A 17398-nucleotide genomic window follows, 5' to 3' on the forward strand; every position below is an offset into this window, starting at 1 on the left:
TGGGGGAGTTGGCATCTTCAAGGCCAGACAGCAGGAAAGAGAGCAGATGATCCGCATTTCCACCTGCCCGAAGTGCTGTCCTCCATCCATGCCCCAGGGACCAGCTTGAGAACCAGGACTGAGGGGCCCTCTTTACACCCAAGGAGACCCCGGGATAGCAGGCGCTGCTCAGGACACCAAATGTCTGGAATCCAGGCCCACGGCACCCAGGTGAAGGAGCAGTCTTGAGGTGGCAGGGTGGGGTGGTCGGGACAGAGCCACCAGGCAGCCACACCAGCCAGGAGGGGGCCTTGCAGAGCTGCCCAAGTGGCCCGTGCAATTCCCCTGGGCACATAGGACTGAGCTGCCCTTTCACTCTGTTTTCTCTCAGGCCAGACCAATCCTCACTTGTTTTTTATTTATTTATTTATTTATTTTTGAGACAAGAGTCTTGCTGTGTTGCCCAGGCTGGAGTGCAGTGGTGTGATCACCACTCACTGCAGCCTCAACCTCCTGGGCAAAAGCGATGCTCACACCTCAGCCTCCCAAGTAGCTGGGACTACAGGCACCACCACACCTGGCTAATTTTTGTATTTTTTGTAGAGACAGCATTTTGCCATGTTGCCCAGGCTGGTCTTGAACTCCTGGACTCAACAGATTTTCCTGCCTTGGCCTTGGAAAGTGCTGGGATTGCAGGAGTGAGCCACCATGCCTGGCTCACCTGGCTAGTATTTGTGTTTTTTTTTTTTTTTTTTTGGGGAGGCGGGTCACCGGCTGTCGCCCAGGCTGGAGTGCGGTGGGATCTCCCGGCTCACTGCCACCAGGCTCAAAGCGCACTCCCGGGTTCCAGCCATTCCTCAGCCTCCCGAGGCAGCTACCAGGACTGCAGAGTAGCTGCCACCTAAGCCCGGCCTATTTTTTGTATTTCACCCCAGTAGGAGCGAGGTTTCACACGTGTTAGCCAGGATGGTCTCGATCTCTCTGACCTCGTGATCGCCCATCTCGGCCTCCCAAAGAGTGCTGGGATTACAGGCTTGAGCCACCGCGCCCGGCCGCAGTATTTGTGTTTTTTGCAGAGACAGGAGGGTCTCTCCTGGCTTCTTTATTTGAATTTATTATTTTATTTTTTTGAGACAGAGTCTTGCTCGATCACCAGGCTGGAAGGCAATGGCACAATCTTGGCTCACTGCAACCTCCACCTCCCAGGTTCAAGTGATTCTCCTGCCTCAGCCTCCCGAGTAGCTGGGATTACGGGCATGCACCACTATGCCTGGCTGATTTTTATATTTTTAGTAGAGACGGGGTTTCACCATGTTGGCCAGGCTGGCCTCGAACTCCTGACCTCAAGTGATCCGCCCACCTTGGCCTCCCAAAATGCCGGGATTACAGGCATGAGCCACCTCGCCCGGCCACTTCCTTCCTTTTTATGGCTGAGTAATATTCCATTGTATGAACAGACCACATTTTGCTGATCCATTCTTCTGTCCATGGATACCTGAGTTGCTTCCACATTTTGGCTATTGTGAATAAAGCACCGGGCATTTGTCACGGCCCTCAGCTGTCCCCAGTGGAAGGCAGGGACTTTGTATGGCAGCCTCATACTGGCCATAGAGGTGGGCAGGAGACTTGGGGATTCTTCCCTTTCCCTCCAAAAGCAACTCCCAGTCATTCTCCACTAATTCAAGTATCTCTGCGTGTAAACATGTTTTCCTCTTTCTAGATTATTGGTTTACGCAGAGGCTGAAATCTGTGTGTGGCCATCTTAGGGCACGCCTTGGATCCCTCAGTACCTTAAAAAGCCACAGGTCCAGCAGGGCGCCATGGCTCGCGCCTATAATCCCAGCACTTTGGGAGGCCGAGGTGGGCGGATCACGAGGTCAGGAGATCAAGACCATCCTGGCTAACACGGTGAAACCTCGTCTCTACTAAAAATACAAAAATAAATTAGCCGGGCGTGGTGGCGGGCGAATGTAGTCCCAGCTACTCAGGAGGCTGAGGCAGGAGAATGGCGTGAACCCGGGAGGTGCAACTTGCAGTGAGTCAAGATCGCACCACTGTACTCCAGCCTGGGTGACAGAGCAAGACTCCATCTCAAAAAAAAAAAAAAAAAAAAAAAAAAGATGATTTCCTGAATGTGGTGAAAAAGGGATGAAATGTGAAGCCAAGACGCCCCCCAACCTTGCCCCCATTCCCTGGGCATATGCTGGAAAGGGCTCTGCCTGGAGCGTGGTGATGGGGAACACAGGCAGGTCCATGCAGGCCTACAGGAGGAGGCAGGAGTCTGGAAATGATTCTAAGGACATGCATGTGTGTTGGCAGGGGGATCATTGGAGGATCTGAGAGACGGAGTATGATCTGGCTGCCGTGGAGGATGGGAGGCTGTGAGAGTGGAAGCAGGGGCCTGTCGTGGCTGCTGGAGTGGTCCAGGTGAGAGGACCCTGCTCTTCCACCCAAATCTGCCCACCCTCTTTCTGTTCCCCTTCTCAATCGCTTAAGCTGGGAACTTGCCACTTTCCACCTGGAAGCATTTCCTGACACATCCTCTTCCAACACCCAACTCTGTCCCGGCCCTCTGGAGGTCACGCTCCTGGCTCCTGCGCTTCTCTGCAGCACCTGCCACGAGCTGGAGTCGCTATTTTTGTACAGTTATTGGAGTATGGCAGTGAATCTTCAGTGTGCCTCCGAATTACCTGGGAACCTCAGTGGAGCCGCCTGGGCCCTACTCTGGGACTGAGGAGGTGCTGGGAAATCAGCATGATGAGGTTGGAGCTGGGTCTGGACCAAATGTTAGACCAGGGTTTATGGTCTGAATCTCCAACTAGACTCTAACCTCCAGCAGGGTGTAAGGCAAAAATAAATTCTTTTTGTTGTTATTTGAGATGGAGTCTTGCTCTGTTACCCAGGCTGGAGTGCAGTGGCACGATCTTGGCTCACTGCAACCTCCGACTCCCAGGTTCAAGCAATTCTCTGCCTCAGCCTCCCAAGTAGCTGTGATTACAGGCACCCACCACCACACCTAGCTAATTTTTTGTTTGTTTGTTTGAGATGGTTGCTCCTGTTGCCCAGATTGGAGTGCAGTGGCGTGATCTCGGCTCACTGCAACCTCTGCCTCCCAGATTCAAGTGATTCTCCTGCCTCAGCCTCCCGAGTAGCTGGGATTATAGGCATGTGACACCACGCCCGGCTAATTTTGTATTTTTAGTGGAGATGGGGCTTCTCTATGTTGGTCAGGCTGGTCTCAAACTCCCAACCTCAGATGATCCACCTGCCTCGGCCTCCCAAAGTACTGGGATTACAGGCGTGAGCCACCGTGCCCGGCTGGCAAAAATACATTATAAGTCCCCAACCCACGGAATGGACCATTCCTCTCGGCCAAGGGGATTTCAAAGACACCTAAAAAACTAGTTCAGGCCATAATTGGAAGGAGGGGGTCGGTCATGCCTCGTTATACGCTCCTCCCCTTGGAAATGAGGCATAACTGACCAGCGTTAACATTATAAAGGAGTTTTTTGTTTGTTTGTTTTTTGTTTTTTGAGACGGAATCTTGCTCTGTCACTCAGGCTGGAGTGGGAGCGCAGTGGTGCGATCTTGGCTCACTGCAATTTCTGCCTCCTGGGTTCAAGCGATTCTCCTGCCTCAGCCTCCCGAGTAGTCCCAGCTCTACCACAGGTGCACACCACCACACCCAGGTAATTTTTTTTTTTTTTTGAGACAGACCTTTACTCTTGTTGCCCAGGCTGGAGTGCAATGGCACGATATCAGCTCACCGCAACCTTCACCTCCTGGGTTCAAGCGATTCTCCTGCCTTAGCCTCCTGAGTAGCTGGGATTACAGGCATGCACCACCACGCTTGGCTAATTTTTTGTATTTTTAGTAGAGACGAAGTTTCTCCATGTTGGTCAGGCTGGTCTCGAACTCCCGACCTCAGGTGATCTGCCCGCTTCAGCCTCCCAAAGTGCTGGGATTACAGGTGTAAGCCTAATTTTTGTATCTCGGCCTAATTTTTGTATTTTTAGTAGAGATAGGGTTTTGCCATGTTGGCCAGGCTGGTTTCAACCTCCTGACCTCAAGTGATAAGACCACCTTGGCCTCCTAAAGTGCTGGGATTATATGCGTAAACCACCACATCAGGCCACCTTTCCAAGTCTTTTTCTGATTCTGAAGAGATTGGCTGAGGGTCTAGGAACTTTTAACGGTCTGAATAGAAAACATCTGCAAAAACGTTTGTCATCTATTACCTGTAAGGGGGGGCATCTATGAGACTTCCTCTACATAATAAGAACCTTGGTCTCCACAACCTCTTGCTTTTATTTTTATATTTTGAGACAGGGTGTGGCTCTGTTGCCCAAGCTGGAGTTCAGTGGCATGAACTTGGCTCACTGCTACCTCTCCCTCCTGGGCTTAAGCAATCCACCCACCTTAGGCTCCCTTATAGCTGGGATTACAGGCCTCTGCCACCCACATCCAGTACAGGTATGTTTAGTACAGACAGGGTCTCACCATGTTGCCCACGCGGTCTCCAACTCCTGACCTCAAGCAATTCGACCACCTCGGCCTCCCAGTGTTGGGATTACAGGCGTGAGCCACCGTGCTCATGCCCACAACTTCGTATCTTCACTCAGACACTCTTTTCATTAATTCCAGGTCTGTAGAACTCTTTTTTTTTTTTTTTTTTTTTTTTTTGAGATGGGGTCTCAGCTTTGTAGAAGTCAACTTTGTATTTATTTATTTATTTATTTATTTATTTATTTATTTTTTGAGACGGAGTCTCGCTCTGTCGCCCAGGCTGGAGTGCAGTGGCGCGATCTCGGCTCACTGCAAGCTCCGCCTCCCGGGTTCACGCCATTCTCCTGCCTCAGCCTCCCGAGTAGCTGGGACTACAGGCGCCCACAACCGCGCCCGGCTAATTTTTTTTTGTATTTTTAGTAGAGACGGGGTTTCACCGTGGTCTCGATCTCCTGACCTTGTGATCCGCCCGCCTCGGCCTCCCAAAGTGCTGGGATTACAGGCGTGAGCCACCGCGCCCGGCCTATTTATTTATTTACTTACTTTGAGACGGAGTCTCAGCTCTGTGACCCAGGCTGCAGTGCAAGTGGCACGATCTCGGCTCACTGCAATCTCAGCCTCCCAGGTTCAAGCTATTCTTCCGCCTCCGCCTCCGCCTCCCCAGGAGCTGGGACGACAGGTGCCACCTTGCCCGGCTAATTTTTTGTATTTTAGTAGAGATGGGGTTTCACCATGTTGGCCAGGCTGGTCTCCTGACCTCAGACAATCCGCCCACATCAGCCTCCCAAAGTGCTAGGATTACAGGCGTGAGCCACCCCGCCGAGCCGGAACTCAACTCTTTGAACCAATTGCCAATCAGAAAATTTTTGAATCCACCTATGACCTCTAAGTATTTCACCCTTTGAGTTGTCCTGCCTTTCCATACAGAACCAACCTATGTCTTACATGTATTGACTGATGTCTTATGTCTCCTTAAAATGTATAAAACCAAGGAAGCTGTAACCCAAACCACCTTGGGCAGAAGTTCTCAGGACCTTTTGAGACTCTGCCTCCCTCCACGCACACTAATATTTGGCTCAGAATAAACTTCTAAATATTTTAGTTTGACTCTTCTCCACAAGGGCAAAAGAAGTGGAATACACGAATAACCGCAGTTTTCCTGGTGGCGTTGGTTACTGGGTTCACGTTTTGGTGTAGCCAGTCAAGCCTGGAATTCCCTTCCTCATTCGTTTTAGCTTTTTGGCCAGTCTTGGTTTGCAAGAGACTTGCAGAGGCCTATACGTATGGCCGGGATTCACAAAGGTCGCAGAGACGGGATCTGCTTCTTCCCCGACGCCACCTCCACACTCTCGCGTGGATACTGACATCCGCCCCGTTCCAGGAATGCGCACAGCTAGGCGCAGCGGACCAGCGTGGGCCGGGGGCGGCGGGGCCACGTCCCCCAGCTCCGCGCGCAGGTCCCGTCGCCCTTGACAACGCGACCCAAGGTCACAGAGGCCCCGCCCCCAGGCCCGACTGTCCACGCGAGGGGTCGTACCCCGCCACGCGCCACAGCAGGCAGCTGCCCGGACAGCCCGGGGCCCGCCGTGACGTCACCGCCCCGCGCCCGAGGAAAGCCCCGCCCCGCGCGGCCTCGTCCCGCCCCGTCCCATCCTGTTTGGTCCCGCGTGGCTGTGCGCGGCGCTCTGGGAGGACGACATGGCGCGCGAGTTGCGGGCGCTGTTGCTGTGGGGCCGCCGCCTGCGGCCTCTGCTGCGGGCGCCGGCGCTGGCGGCCGTCCCGGGAGGTGAGGGCGGCCTGGCTGGACGGGCAGCGGGCGGGCCGGGCCACGGAGACTGCAGGGTCGTCCCTCCTAGGTGCTCCCGGGCGCGAGGCGCCGGCACCGGCACCTGCTTCACGGGCGTGGGAGGTCCGGCGAGGCCCATCTCTGCAGGCGCGTTTCGTTTCGCTCCACTCCTCGCCAGCTCCGGCCGGGCTGCCTTTTTCTCGGCTGGACTCGTCTCGACACCGGCTCCTCGGAGCCTTGAAGGAGGTCGGGGCTTGGGGCGTCGCGGGGTCGGGCGGAGCGGCCGCGGGGTCGTCCTTCCTGGAGCTTCCGGTCCAATCAGGTAGCGCACGAGCTGGTGGAGCCGCTGCGGAGCGCGGAGTCTTTGCGGGTGCGAGTGGCGGGGAACGGACTCACTCGGGGTGATAGTGCGAGTTCCCTGGATGGTGCTTTACCCCTCCCCGCCCCTCAGTAGCGCACTGACTGTTCATTTGTTAATTCGTTCATTGGACGCACATGTGAGCGCCCGCTCAGTGCCCGGTGCAGTACGGGTTCTGGGGACGCCGTAGTGAACAAAACCAACAGCAGTCACCCGGGTTTCCAGAGCAGGTGGACTCGATGTCGTTGATGCAGTTGTGTCCTCGGGGCCTGGAATTGATGGATGCGCCAATAAAAGAGAGAATGACCCTAACCTCTGCTTTCCCAGTCCCCACTCGGAGGTAACAGCAGTGAACAGTTTTGTTCCTTTGGGGCTGTACACACTGTTACACGTGGAAACATAAATGTCTACGTATAACTGTTTTCACTCTAAAAAGCCTAAACTATGTTTGCATTGTGGTACGTTGTGCTCCAGAAAATTTTAACTCTCCCAGCATTGTTTCCACATCTTTTCAATTCAGTGTACACAGGTCCACGTGCTTTCCAGTGACCACATAGTATTCTGTATGATGGATTTGTCATTTGCTTAAACATTGTCCTATTAATGGACTCAATAAAGATTATTTCAGGTTTTAATTTTTATTACAATACTGCATAGAATGGATAAGTACTTAAATATTTGTCCACGTGCAGTGTTTCTTTAGCTTTACATAATTAGAGTTTTAGAATTGATGTTTCAGAGCCTATGCATTTTTTTTTTTTTTTTTTGAGACGGAGTCTCGCGCTGTGTCACCCAGGCTGGAGTGCAGTGGCGCGATCTCGGCTCACTGCAAGCTCCGCCTCCCAGGTTCAGGCCATTCTCCTGCCTCAGCCTCCGAGTAGCTGGGACTACAGGCACCCGCCACCACGCCCGGCTAGTTTTTTGTATTTTTAGTAGAGACGGGGTTTCACCATGTTAGCCAGGATGGTCTCGATCTCCTGACCTCATGATCCACCCGCCTCGGCCTCCCAAAGTGCTGGGATTACAGGCTTGAGCCACCGCGCCCGGCCGCCTATGCATTTTTGAAATGTTAGCGGATACTGCCAAATTGTCCAAGAAGGCATTATCAATTTATATCCCCATTAGCAGGCATCAAGACTGCCTATTACAAAGATATTTTCTTCAACGCTGAATATTATGTCTTTTCAAAACCAGTCGCCTGTAAAAGCATACCTTGTGACCGGGCGCGGTGGCTCACGCCTGTATCCCAGCACTTTGGGAGACTGAGGCGGGCAGATCAGGAGTTCACGACCAGCCTGGCCAACATGGTGAAACCCCATCTCTAATAAAAATACAAAAATTAACTGAGTGTGGTGGCACATGCCTGTAATCGCAGCCTCTGGGGAGGCTGAGGCCGGAGAATCACTTGAAACTGGGAGGCAGAGGTTGCAGTGAGCTGAGATTGCACCACTGCACTCCTGCCTGGGCGACGGAGTGAGACTCCATCTCAACAGCAAAAATAATAATAATTTTCCCTCAGAATGTGATGCTGTTGCTTTCTTCTAGCACCGCTGTCTGATCAATTATTTATTTATTTATTTGTTTTTCTTGTCTTTATGAGGTGGAGTTTCACTACGTTGGCCAGGCTGGTCTCAAACACCTGACCTCAAGTGATCTGACGGCATCGCCCCCCAAAGTGCTGGGATTGCAAGGGTGTGCCACTGTGCCCGGCCAACTGTCCTATTAATTTGGTTCTTGTTTCTTTTGTAGCTGACTCGGGTTTTTTCCTCCTTGGAGATTGAGGTTTTTTCTCTTTGTCCCTTTCGTGGTCTCGCGTCCACAGGTGTTTGTGATTCGTGCTCTGTATCATGCACTGTTGCTTCCATTTGGAAAATATGTCAGTTTTCAGCTCAGGGACATTTTAATTCTAATTTTTTTTTTTTTTTTTTTTTTTTTTAGAGACGTGAGTCTCAGCTTTAGTCAGCCTAGGCTGGGAGTGCAGTGGCTGATCTCAGCTCACTGTAAGCCTCCCGGCCTGGTTCACGCTTACTCCTTCCTGCCTCAGCCTCCTGAGTAGCTGGGACTACAGGCGCCCGCCACCTCGTCCGGCTAGTTTTTTATGTATTTTTAGTAGAGACGGGGTTTCACCGTGTCATCCAGGATGGTCTCGATCTCCTGACCTCGTGATCCGCCTGTCTCGGCCTCCCAAAGTGCTGGGATTACAGGCTTGAGCCACCACGCCCGGCCTTTTTTCTTTTTTTAGATGAAGTCTTGCTCTGTCTCTCAGGCTGGAGTGCAGTGGCGCAGTCTCGGCTCACTGCAAGCTCTGCCTCCTGGGTTCACGCTATTCTCCTGCCTCAGTCTTTGGAGTAGCTGGGACTACAGGTGCCCACCACCATGCCCGGCTAATTTTTTGTATTTTTAGTAGAGACAGGATTTCACCGTGTTAGCCAGGATGGTCTCTATCTCCTGACCTCGTGATCCGCCTGTCTCGGCCTCCCAAAGTGCTGGGATTACAGGCATAAGCCACCGAGCCCGGCCTTAATTCTGTTTCTTTATCTCTTTTTCTTTTTCTTCTTCTTCTTCTTTTTTTTTTTTTTTTTTTTAGACGTAGTCTCTGTCCCCAAGGCTAGAGTGCAGTGGCGTCGGCTCACTGCAAGCTTCAACTCCCGGGTTCACACCATTCTCCTGCTTCAGCTGCCCGAGTAGCTGGGACTACAGGCGCCCACCACCAAGCGCGGCTAATTTTTCGTATTTTTAGTAGAGACGGGGTTTCACTGTGTTAGCCAGGATGGTCTCGATCTCCTGACCTCGTGATCTACCCACCTCGGCCTCCCAAAGTCCTGGGATTACTGGTGTGAGCCACCGTGCCCGGCCCTTTATCTCTTTCTTAATCATCTCTGTCCTCTCCTCCTCCTGGTGCAGTGTTTCAAGCATTCCTCTTCCTGAGTCTAAGAAATGGAACGTGTTCTTGGCAGCCTTCTGTGTTGCAGATGCCCTTGCCATTGTCACCTGTGTGGATGAGTGGGCAGGTAAATTGTTTGGATTGATTGAATGATGAGTGAATTTAGGTAAGACAATACTTGTCTTGTGCAACAGGGGAGAAAGAATGGTTTAGGCAGATCTACCTATATGGAAAATCCAGACTTCTTGAATTTTTTTTCTCTTGGGAAAGTGTTTCCAGGTTCTAGCGTGTGCCTGGCCTCACATGTGTACGTCTTGTATCTGTGGAATCCTCTCACCCATGCTGCACTATCTCAGTCACCCGTGAGCTCAGCCCTCTTACCCTTTCAGGCCTCACTGACCCCTGACACTGCCAGGCCCAGTCACCTGTCCTCAGAATATCTTGTCTTTTTTTTTTTTTTTTCCCCCAAGACAGAGTGTCGCTCTGTTGCCCAGGCTGGAGTGCAGTGGTGCAGCTTCTACTCACTGCAACCTCCACCTCCTGGGTTCAAGCAATTCTCCTGCCTCAGCCTCCCGAGTAGCTGGAACTACAGGCAGGTGCCACCACACCCAGCTAAGTTTTGTATTTTTAGTAGAGAGAGGGTTTCACTGTGCTCCTTAGGGTGGTCTCGAACTCATGACCCTGTGATCCAGTCACCTCGCCTCCCAAAATGCTGGGATTACAGGCGTGAGCCACTGTGCCTGGCCTACCCTCAGAATATTTCTGTGAGGGGTGGGCTAGGATCTTTGCTTGTGCACTTTATATTTGTCATTTTTGCCTATAACAGTTTATTCAACAAATACATTTCAAAGGCCCCCTGAGTCTTCAAAGAAAATGTGGCCCTGCTGTCTGGGTCATAGGTGACTGCTGGGCAGTGTACCAGGGCCATCTTGGTGGCCTGGACAGCACATTAGGGAATGCAGAAACGATAGCTGCTTGTCTCAGGGTAAGTTTCACAGATGAGGAGCGATTTGGGCCAAGTCTCCAAGGCTGTTTGCACTGGAGTGAAGGGAGCAGCATCCGTGTCTGGAAAGCTGCAGGCGCAGGGGTAAGGAGATGGCTCTGAATAATTGGTTTGACGAAAGACTTGCGGGGGTATGCAGAAGTGATGGTGAATGAGGCTAGCAGTTGTGTCTTTTCTGTCAGATACAAGCTTGTGGATAGAAGCCTCATCCTACAATCCTCAGGACAGTCACAGAGCCAGCCCTGGGCCTGGTGTTTGGGGAGTCCAGCCACGTGGCCCTTCGAGGTCCACACACTATAAACCCCCATGAGACCTTTTCGTCGGAGCTCCAACTGTCAGAAGTGTCAGATGTGCCCGTAGAAGGATGAGGCTGCCTCCTAAAGGAGAGGGAAGGCCTGGAAAGATCAGCAGCAGACGCCGTCTCCCAAAACAAACATGATTTTGTGGCCAGGCAGGTAGGGTGACTGGTTAGTCATTTTGGATGACCAGCTGACTGCCACGATCACCAAGGGCGCCGAGCCCAGTCTCTTGGTCGTGTCAGATGCTCTTGTTTTCGTGAAATTGCCAGAACATGACTGTGAGGCAACCACGATAGGACTGGTTGGTGCAGGCGTTAAGGTCTTGGGCCTTTCGTTCTCTGTAAGCTGGAGCCTTTGCTGGAATTCCTGTCTTGGAAATCGGAGTTGTAAGAGTAGGTCAGCTGCCAGCACCAAGAAGGTCAGGACAGCTGGTTTCCTCATTTTGCTCGGGGCTAAAGCCCTAGCAAGTTTGTTTCACTTTCCAAAAAGAGCCTCACCTGAACCACGCTCCTGCAGGCGGTGCCTGCCTGCTGCGCCCTCCCCTTCAGTACTTATTTTGTTGACCGGTTTTGCCTCCTCTCTCTGCTCTTCCTTTGTTTGGAGCCTGTGCTGTTTGATTTCCATGTCTTGTGTGCTGCACCCTTCAGGAGAATTCAGGTGAATTTCTGGTGCTCCCCGGCGGTTCTTTTCAGAGTGGAGGGGAGTAGTACTTGCTCGTCAGATGCCACTGTCTCTGTGAAACAGCTCTTTGTGTTGCTGAGAGGACACTAGAGGTGTAGCGTCCACGACACCTTTGTCGTCTGAATAAGCCATGGTGCTGGCACTTAGACGGCAGAGGGAAGTGTGGCCCAGCTGCCCAAGACCTCCAGGAGGACCTTCAGTTTGGTTAGGACCAGGGGGACTGAGTTATCTGAGTGCCTGAAGAAGAACACATCGGGCCAGGCACGGTGGCTTTTGGTGTGTAATCCTAGCACTTTGGGAGGCCGAGGTGGGTGGATCACTTGAGTTTGAGACCAACCTGGTCAACATGGAGAAACCCCGTCTCTACTAAAAATATAAAGAAATTAGCCAGGGTGGTAGCAGGTGCCTGTAATCCCAGCTACTTGGGAGGCTGAGGCACGAGAATTGCTTGAACCTGGGAGGTGGAGGTTGAAGGTTGCAGTGAGCCGAGATTGTGCCACTGCACTCCCTCCTGGGCGACAGTGCAAGACTCCATCTTGGAAACAAACACATCAATCTGAATGTAAGCGATTAGCAAAGTATTTATTAGTTGCTGGGTGAGTGGTTGGCTTAAGCTAAGAAAAAAGAGAAATCTCCCAAGTATTTTGCTACCCCTTGGCAAGAAGGGAGGGAATGCAGCTTGTGGGGGTGGGGTGGGGGAGGGTGTCAAGTTGATAAGAAAACTGCAGAAAAATAAACATTTACTCCTGCCCCCCATGTCAGTAAATAACATGTGACAAAGGTGAGTTCCATGAAAGGCTGTTACTGAGGCCGGTGATACTTGCTCGTCTCAAAATACTGATGTATCTTTTTTTTTTTTGAGACAGATTCTTGCTGTTGCCGGACTGGAGTGCAGTGGCATGACCTCAGCTCACTGCAGCCTCCGCCTCCTGAGTTCAAGCAACTCTCCTGCCTCAGCCTCCCAAGTAGCTGGGCCTACAGGTGCCTGCCACCATGGCCAGCTAATTTTTGTGTTTTTAGTAGAGATAGAGTTTCACCATGTTGGGCAGAATGGTCTCAATCTTTTGACCTTTTCATCTTCCTGCTTTGGCCTCCCAAAGTGCTGGGATTACAAATGTGAGCCACCACCCAGCACTTGGGGCCAGACAAAGAATCTTGATAGTAATTGAAAATGTATCCATTCACACTTAAACGAAGGAAAAAGTGCTTTTAGGTTCAAAGCCAGAGAATGTTCCTGGATTGCGGTTTTGGTGCCGCAGGTGTAGCCAGTTAGAACTTTTTTACCACCATCCTGCTTAGTCCTGCTGAAGACCTGCCTTCTGCTAGGAAGCTGCTTTTGCTTAGTGCACAAAGTGGCTTCCCTGTAGTTCCATAGCATTTAACAAAATACATTTCAGGGAGTTTGTTTGTGGTGTGGCTGGTTATTTCTGCTAAAACCACTAGGAATTACTATAAAAGCTGTAGCTTAGAGAAACAGTATCTACTTGCGGGAGTATTACTGCCACTTTTTTTTTTTTTTTTTTTTTTAAAGACAGTCTTGCTCTGTTGCCCACGCTGGAGTGCAGTGGCATGAACTCGGCTCACTGCAACCTCCGCCTCCCGGGTTCAAGCAATTGTCCTGCCTCAGCCTCCCGAGTAGCTGGGGCCACAGGCACGCACCACTGTGCCCGGCTAATTTTTGTATTTTTAGTTGAGGCGGGGTTTCACCATGTTGGCCAGGCTGGTCTTGAACTCCTGACCTTGTGATCTGCCTGCCTCAGCCTCCTAAAGTGCTGGGATTACAGGTGTGAGCCATTGTTCCCAGCCCTGCCATTGGCTTTTTAACCAGGTGAATTCCTGTAGATGAGGTAAATTGAAAGGATGTGTAGCTGAATCATCGGTTTTAAAAGAATGGCTTAGTTACTTAATAGCCATATAATTAAGAAATGTGGTTAGAACGTAAAAAATTGGCCAGTCCTGGTAGCTCATGCCTGTAATCCCAGCACTTTGGGGGCTATAGTGGGAGGATCCTGTGAGTGTAGGAGTTTGAGACCAGCCTGGGTAACCTAGGGAGACCTCCATCTACCAAAAAAACCATTTTTTTTTTCAATTAGCTGGGTGTGCCTATGGTCCCAGCTACCAAGACTGAAGTGGGAGGCTCGCTTAAGCCTGTGAAGCCTACAGTCTGGGTGACAGAGCGACAGTGTCTCAAAAATATATATATATATATATGGGAAATTAATTTTGAGATAGCTAAATTAAATGCCATATTAAAGAAGAGCAGGAGGCTATACAGCAATGCTGCTGAGAACAAGACAGAAGGGCATGGGTCCTAATGTAACTGTATGTGTCAGGTTAGTAATACGCTCCTTGAAGGAGAAATTAAGACAGCACATTGCCATGTTAGTTCACACTTGCCAGGATTTCAGCATTTGTCAGGCAATGGAATGTTCAAGTGAATTTTCCATGAGGCTGACTTTAAAACATTTTGTTTAAACCGTTATGATGAGAAGTCTTTCTAAAACACTTCATTGTTAGATGGCCCATAACTGAACCTTTCTTTGATGTTTTCAGGGTCATTATTATGGGTGTTAATTTTTGGTGTTCTGTTTTAATACATAGGCTCCCGCAGGGCCATTGAAATGTGAAGAATCCTTTGTCTATAAAGTGTCCCCACATCAAAACTGCATTGTGACTGTTTATTTTTGGCCTCTCTTACTGTGGCGTTAACTTGCAGGCCTGTCTGGAGCCGTGTTCTCTCCTTTCATATGTGACTGGGAAACTGGTTAGCATCAAATTGTTAAAAAAAGAGAGATGGATTTCATGTGGGGCCAGTAGTCTTCCATGACCAAAGCTTAGCGTGAGGGCTTCAGGCCCATATTTTGACTGTTCAGGGTGCCCTTTCCCTTTTTGTTCTTTTTCTTTATGTATAAGGAGTTATGTTTCCTGATGAATGAAGGATCAGTATATCATAGTAGAGAACGGGTAGACCAGGTTCTGGAACACAGGAAGCCCCAGGAAGCAGTGAGTATTGAAAATGCCAGAGCTAAGAACTCAGACATTTGTGAGGAAATACAAGTCTTTCTGTCCAGAATGTTGACGTGCTTAAAAATCTTCTCGCCGGGCGCTGTGGCTCACACCTGTAATCCCAGCACTTTGGGAGGCTGAGGCAGGCAGATCACCTGAGGTTGGGAGTTCGAGACCAGCCTGACCAACATGGAGAAACCCTGTCTCTACTAAGAATACAAAATTAGCCAGGTGTGGTGGTACACACCTGTAATCCCAGCTACTCGAGAGACTGAGGCAGGAGAATCGCTTGAAACCAGGAGGCAGAGGTTGTGGTGTGCCGAGATAGTACCACTGCACTCCAACCTGGCTGCAAGAGCGAAACTCCTCACACACACACACACACACACAAAAGAAACAAAGGTAAACTGGGAAGGGACCTTGTGTAATCTTCCATACTTTGCGTTTTCTACTTATATTCTGGGGTTTGTTTCCTATCGCCACAGAGCTTCCACAGTGTGGATTTTCGTAATTTATGTAACCCTCTCATGGTGGACATTTAGGTTGTTGCTGACTTTCCCCAAAATCACAGACAGCATTGCCACCAGTTTCTCGCACCTTCACCGATGCTAGAATGACAGTATTCACAACATCTCTGTCAATCTGCTAGTGAAAATGCTCTTGTTTTTTTGTTTTTTGTTTTTTTTTTTTTGAGAGGGAGTCTCGCTCTGTCGCCCAGGCTGCGATGCAGTGGCCGGATCTCAGCTCACTGCAAGCTCTGCCTCCCGGGTTTACGCCATTCTCATGCCTCAGCCTCCCGAGTAGCTGGGACTACAGGCGCCCGCCACCTCGCCCGGCTAGTTATTTTTTGTATTTTTTAGTAGAGACGGGGTTTCACCTTGTTAGCCAGGATGTTCTCGATCTCCTGACCTCGTGATCCGCCCGTCTCGGCCTCCCAAAGTGCTGGGATTACAGGCTTGAGCCACCGCGCCGGGCCGCTATCTTGTTTTAAAGTGCATTTCCTTACTTATGAATGTGGTAAAACATCTTTTTCTGGAATGTAAAGGCATTGATGTTTCTTGTTTTTGTGAATGGCTATTTTTCTCTTGGACCAATGGCCTTTTTCTTTTCTTTTTCTTTTTCTTTTTGAGGCAGTTTTGTACTCGTTGCCCAGGCTGGAGTGCAGTGGCGCGTTCTCAGCTCACCACAACCTCTGCCTCCTGGGTTCGAGTGATTCTCCTGCCTCAGCCTCCCGAGTAGCTGGAATTACAGGCACGCACCACCACGCCCAGCTAATTTTTGTACCTTTTTGTTTTTTTGGTAGAGACGGGATTTCACCATGTTACCAGGATGATCTCAATCTCTTGACCTCATGATACGCCCACTTGTGCCTTCCAAAGTGCTGGGATTACAGCCGTGAGCCACCGCGCCCGGCCGGCCTTTTTCTTATGGATGATTTGTTTTTTTGTTTTTTTGTTTTTTTTTTTGAGACGGAGTCTCGCTCTGCCGCCCAGGCTGGAGTACAGTGGCCGGATCTCAGCTCACTGCAAGCTCCGCCTCCCGGGTTCACGCCATTCTCCTGCCTCAGCCTCTTGAGTAGCTGGGACTACAGGCGCCCGCCACCGCGCCCGGCTAGTTTTTTGTATTTTTTAGTAGAGACGGGGTTTCACCGTGTTAGCCAGGATGGTCTCGATCTCCTGACCTCGTGATCCGCCCGTCTCGGCCTCCCAAAGTGCTAGGATTACAGGCTTGAGCCACCGCGCCCGGCCTCTTATGGATGATTTGTAAGTGGTCTTGGTGTATTAAGGAAAATAGACCTTGGTACATTAACTGAAACTAGTGAGTTTAAGATTTTTTAAAAATTAAATTTAATTAAATTTTTTTTTTTTTTTTGAGATGAAGTCTCGCTCTGTCACCCAGGCTGGGGTCCAGTGGCGTGATCTCGGCTCACTGCAAGCTCCACCTCCCAAGCTCACGGCATTCTCCTGCTTCAGCCTCCTGAGTAGCTGGGACTATAGGGGCCCGCCACCAGGCCCGGCTAATATTTTATTGTATTTTTAGTAGAGACAGGGTTTCACTGTGTTAGCCAGGATGGTCTCGATTTTCTGACCTCGTGATCTGCCTGTCTCGGCCTCCCAGAGTGCTGGGATTAGAGGCATGAGACAACGTGCTCGTCGTTTTAAATAATTTTTGAAAATTGAGACAGAGTAAGGCCGGGCATGGTGGCTCACGCCTATAATCCCAGCACTGTGGGAGGCCGAGGTGGGCAGATCGTGAGGTCAGGAGATCGAGACCTTCCTGGCTAACATGGTGAAACCCCGTCCGTCTCTACTAAAAATACAAAAAATTAGCTGGGTGTGGTGGTGGGCGCCTGTAGTCCCAGCTGCTCCGGAGACTGAAGCAGGAGAATGGTGTGAACCCGGGAGGTGGAGCTTGCAGTGAGCTGAGATCGCACCACTGCACCACTGCACCTCAGCCTGGTCAACAGAGCAAAACTCTATCTCAAAAAAAAAAAAAAAAAAAAATTGAGACAGAGTCTGACTGTTTTCTGGGCTGGCGTGCAGTGGCGCCGTGTCACGTCATTGCAGCCTCCGCCTCCCGAGGTCAAGCAGTCCACTCGCCTCAGCCTTGCAAGTAGCCGGGATTACAGGCACGCGCCACCATGCCCAGCTAGTTTTTATTTATTTATTTACTTTATTTATTTATTTATTTATTTCAAGACGGAGTCTCGCTCTGTCGCCAGACTGGAGTGCAGTGGCGCAATCTTGGCTCACTGCAGCCTCCACCTCCCAACCTCTCAGGTTCAAGCGATTGTCCTGCCTCAGCCTCCCGAGTAGCTGGGACTGCAGGTGCTGCCACGACGCCCGGCTAATTTTTGTTTTTTTTTTTTTTTTTTTTTTTTTTGAGACGGAGTCTC

At 50.6% G+C, this 17398-nt stretch overlaps 1 protein-coding gene across 1 annotated transcript in view; it reads left to right on the forward strand.

Annotated features, from left to right (window-relative positions):
* The first annotated feature begins 6099 nt into the window (after window positions 1-6099).
* The window catches only part of TRAP1 (TNF receptor associated protein 1), a 70070-nt gene continuing 58771 nt past the window's right edge, over window positions 6100-17398 (forward strand). Inside the window, exon 1 of the mRNA XM_003916454.5 lies at window positions 6100-6271. Coding sequence (XP_003916503.2) covers window positions 6184-6271 — 88 coding nt within the window. The 5' untranslated portion in view covers window positions 6100-6183. The remainder of the gene's footprint in view (window positions 6272-17398) is intronic.

This window comes from Papio anubis, chromosome 18 (genome assembly GCF_008728515.1).
Source record: "Papio anubis isolate 15944 chromosome 18, Panubis1.0, whole genome shotgun sequence".
In the NCBI taxonomy this organism is placed as follows: Eukaryota; Metazoa; Chordata; class Mammalia; order Primates; family Cercopithecidae; genus Papio; species Papio anubis.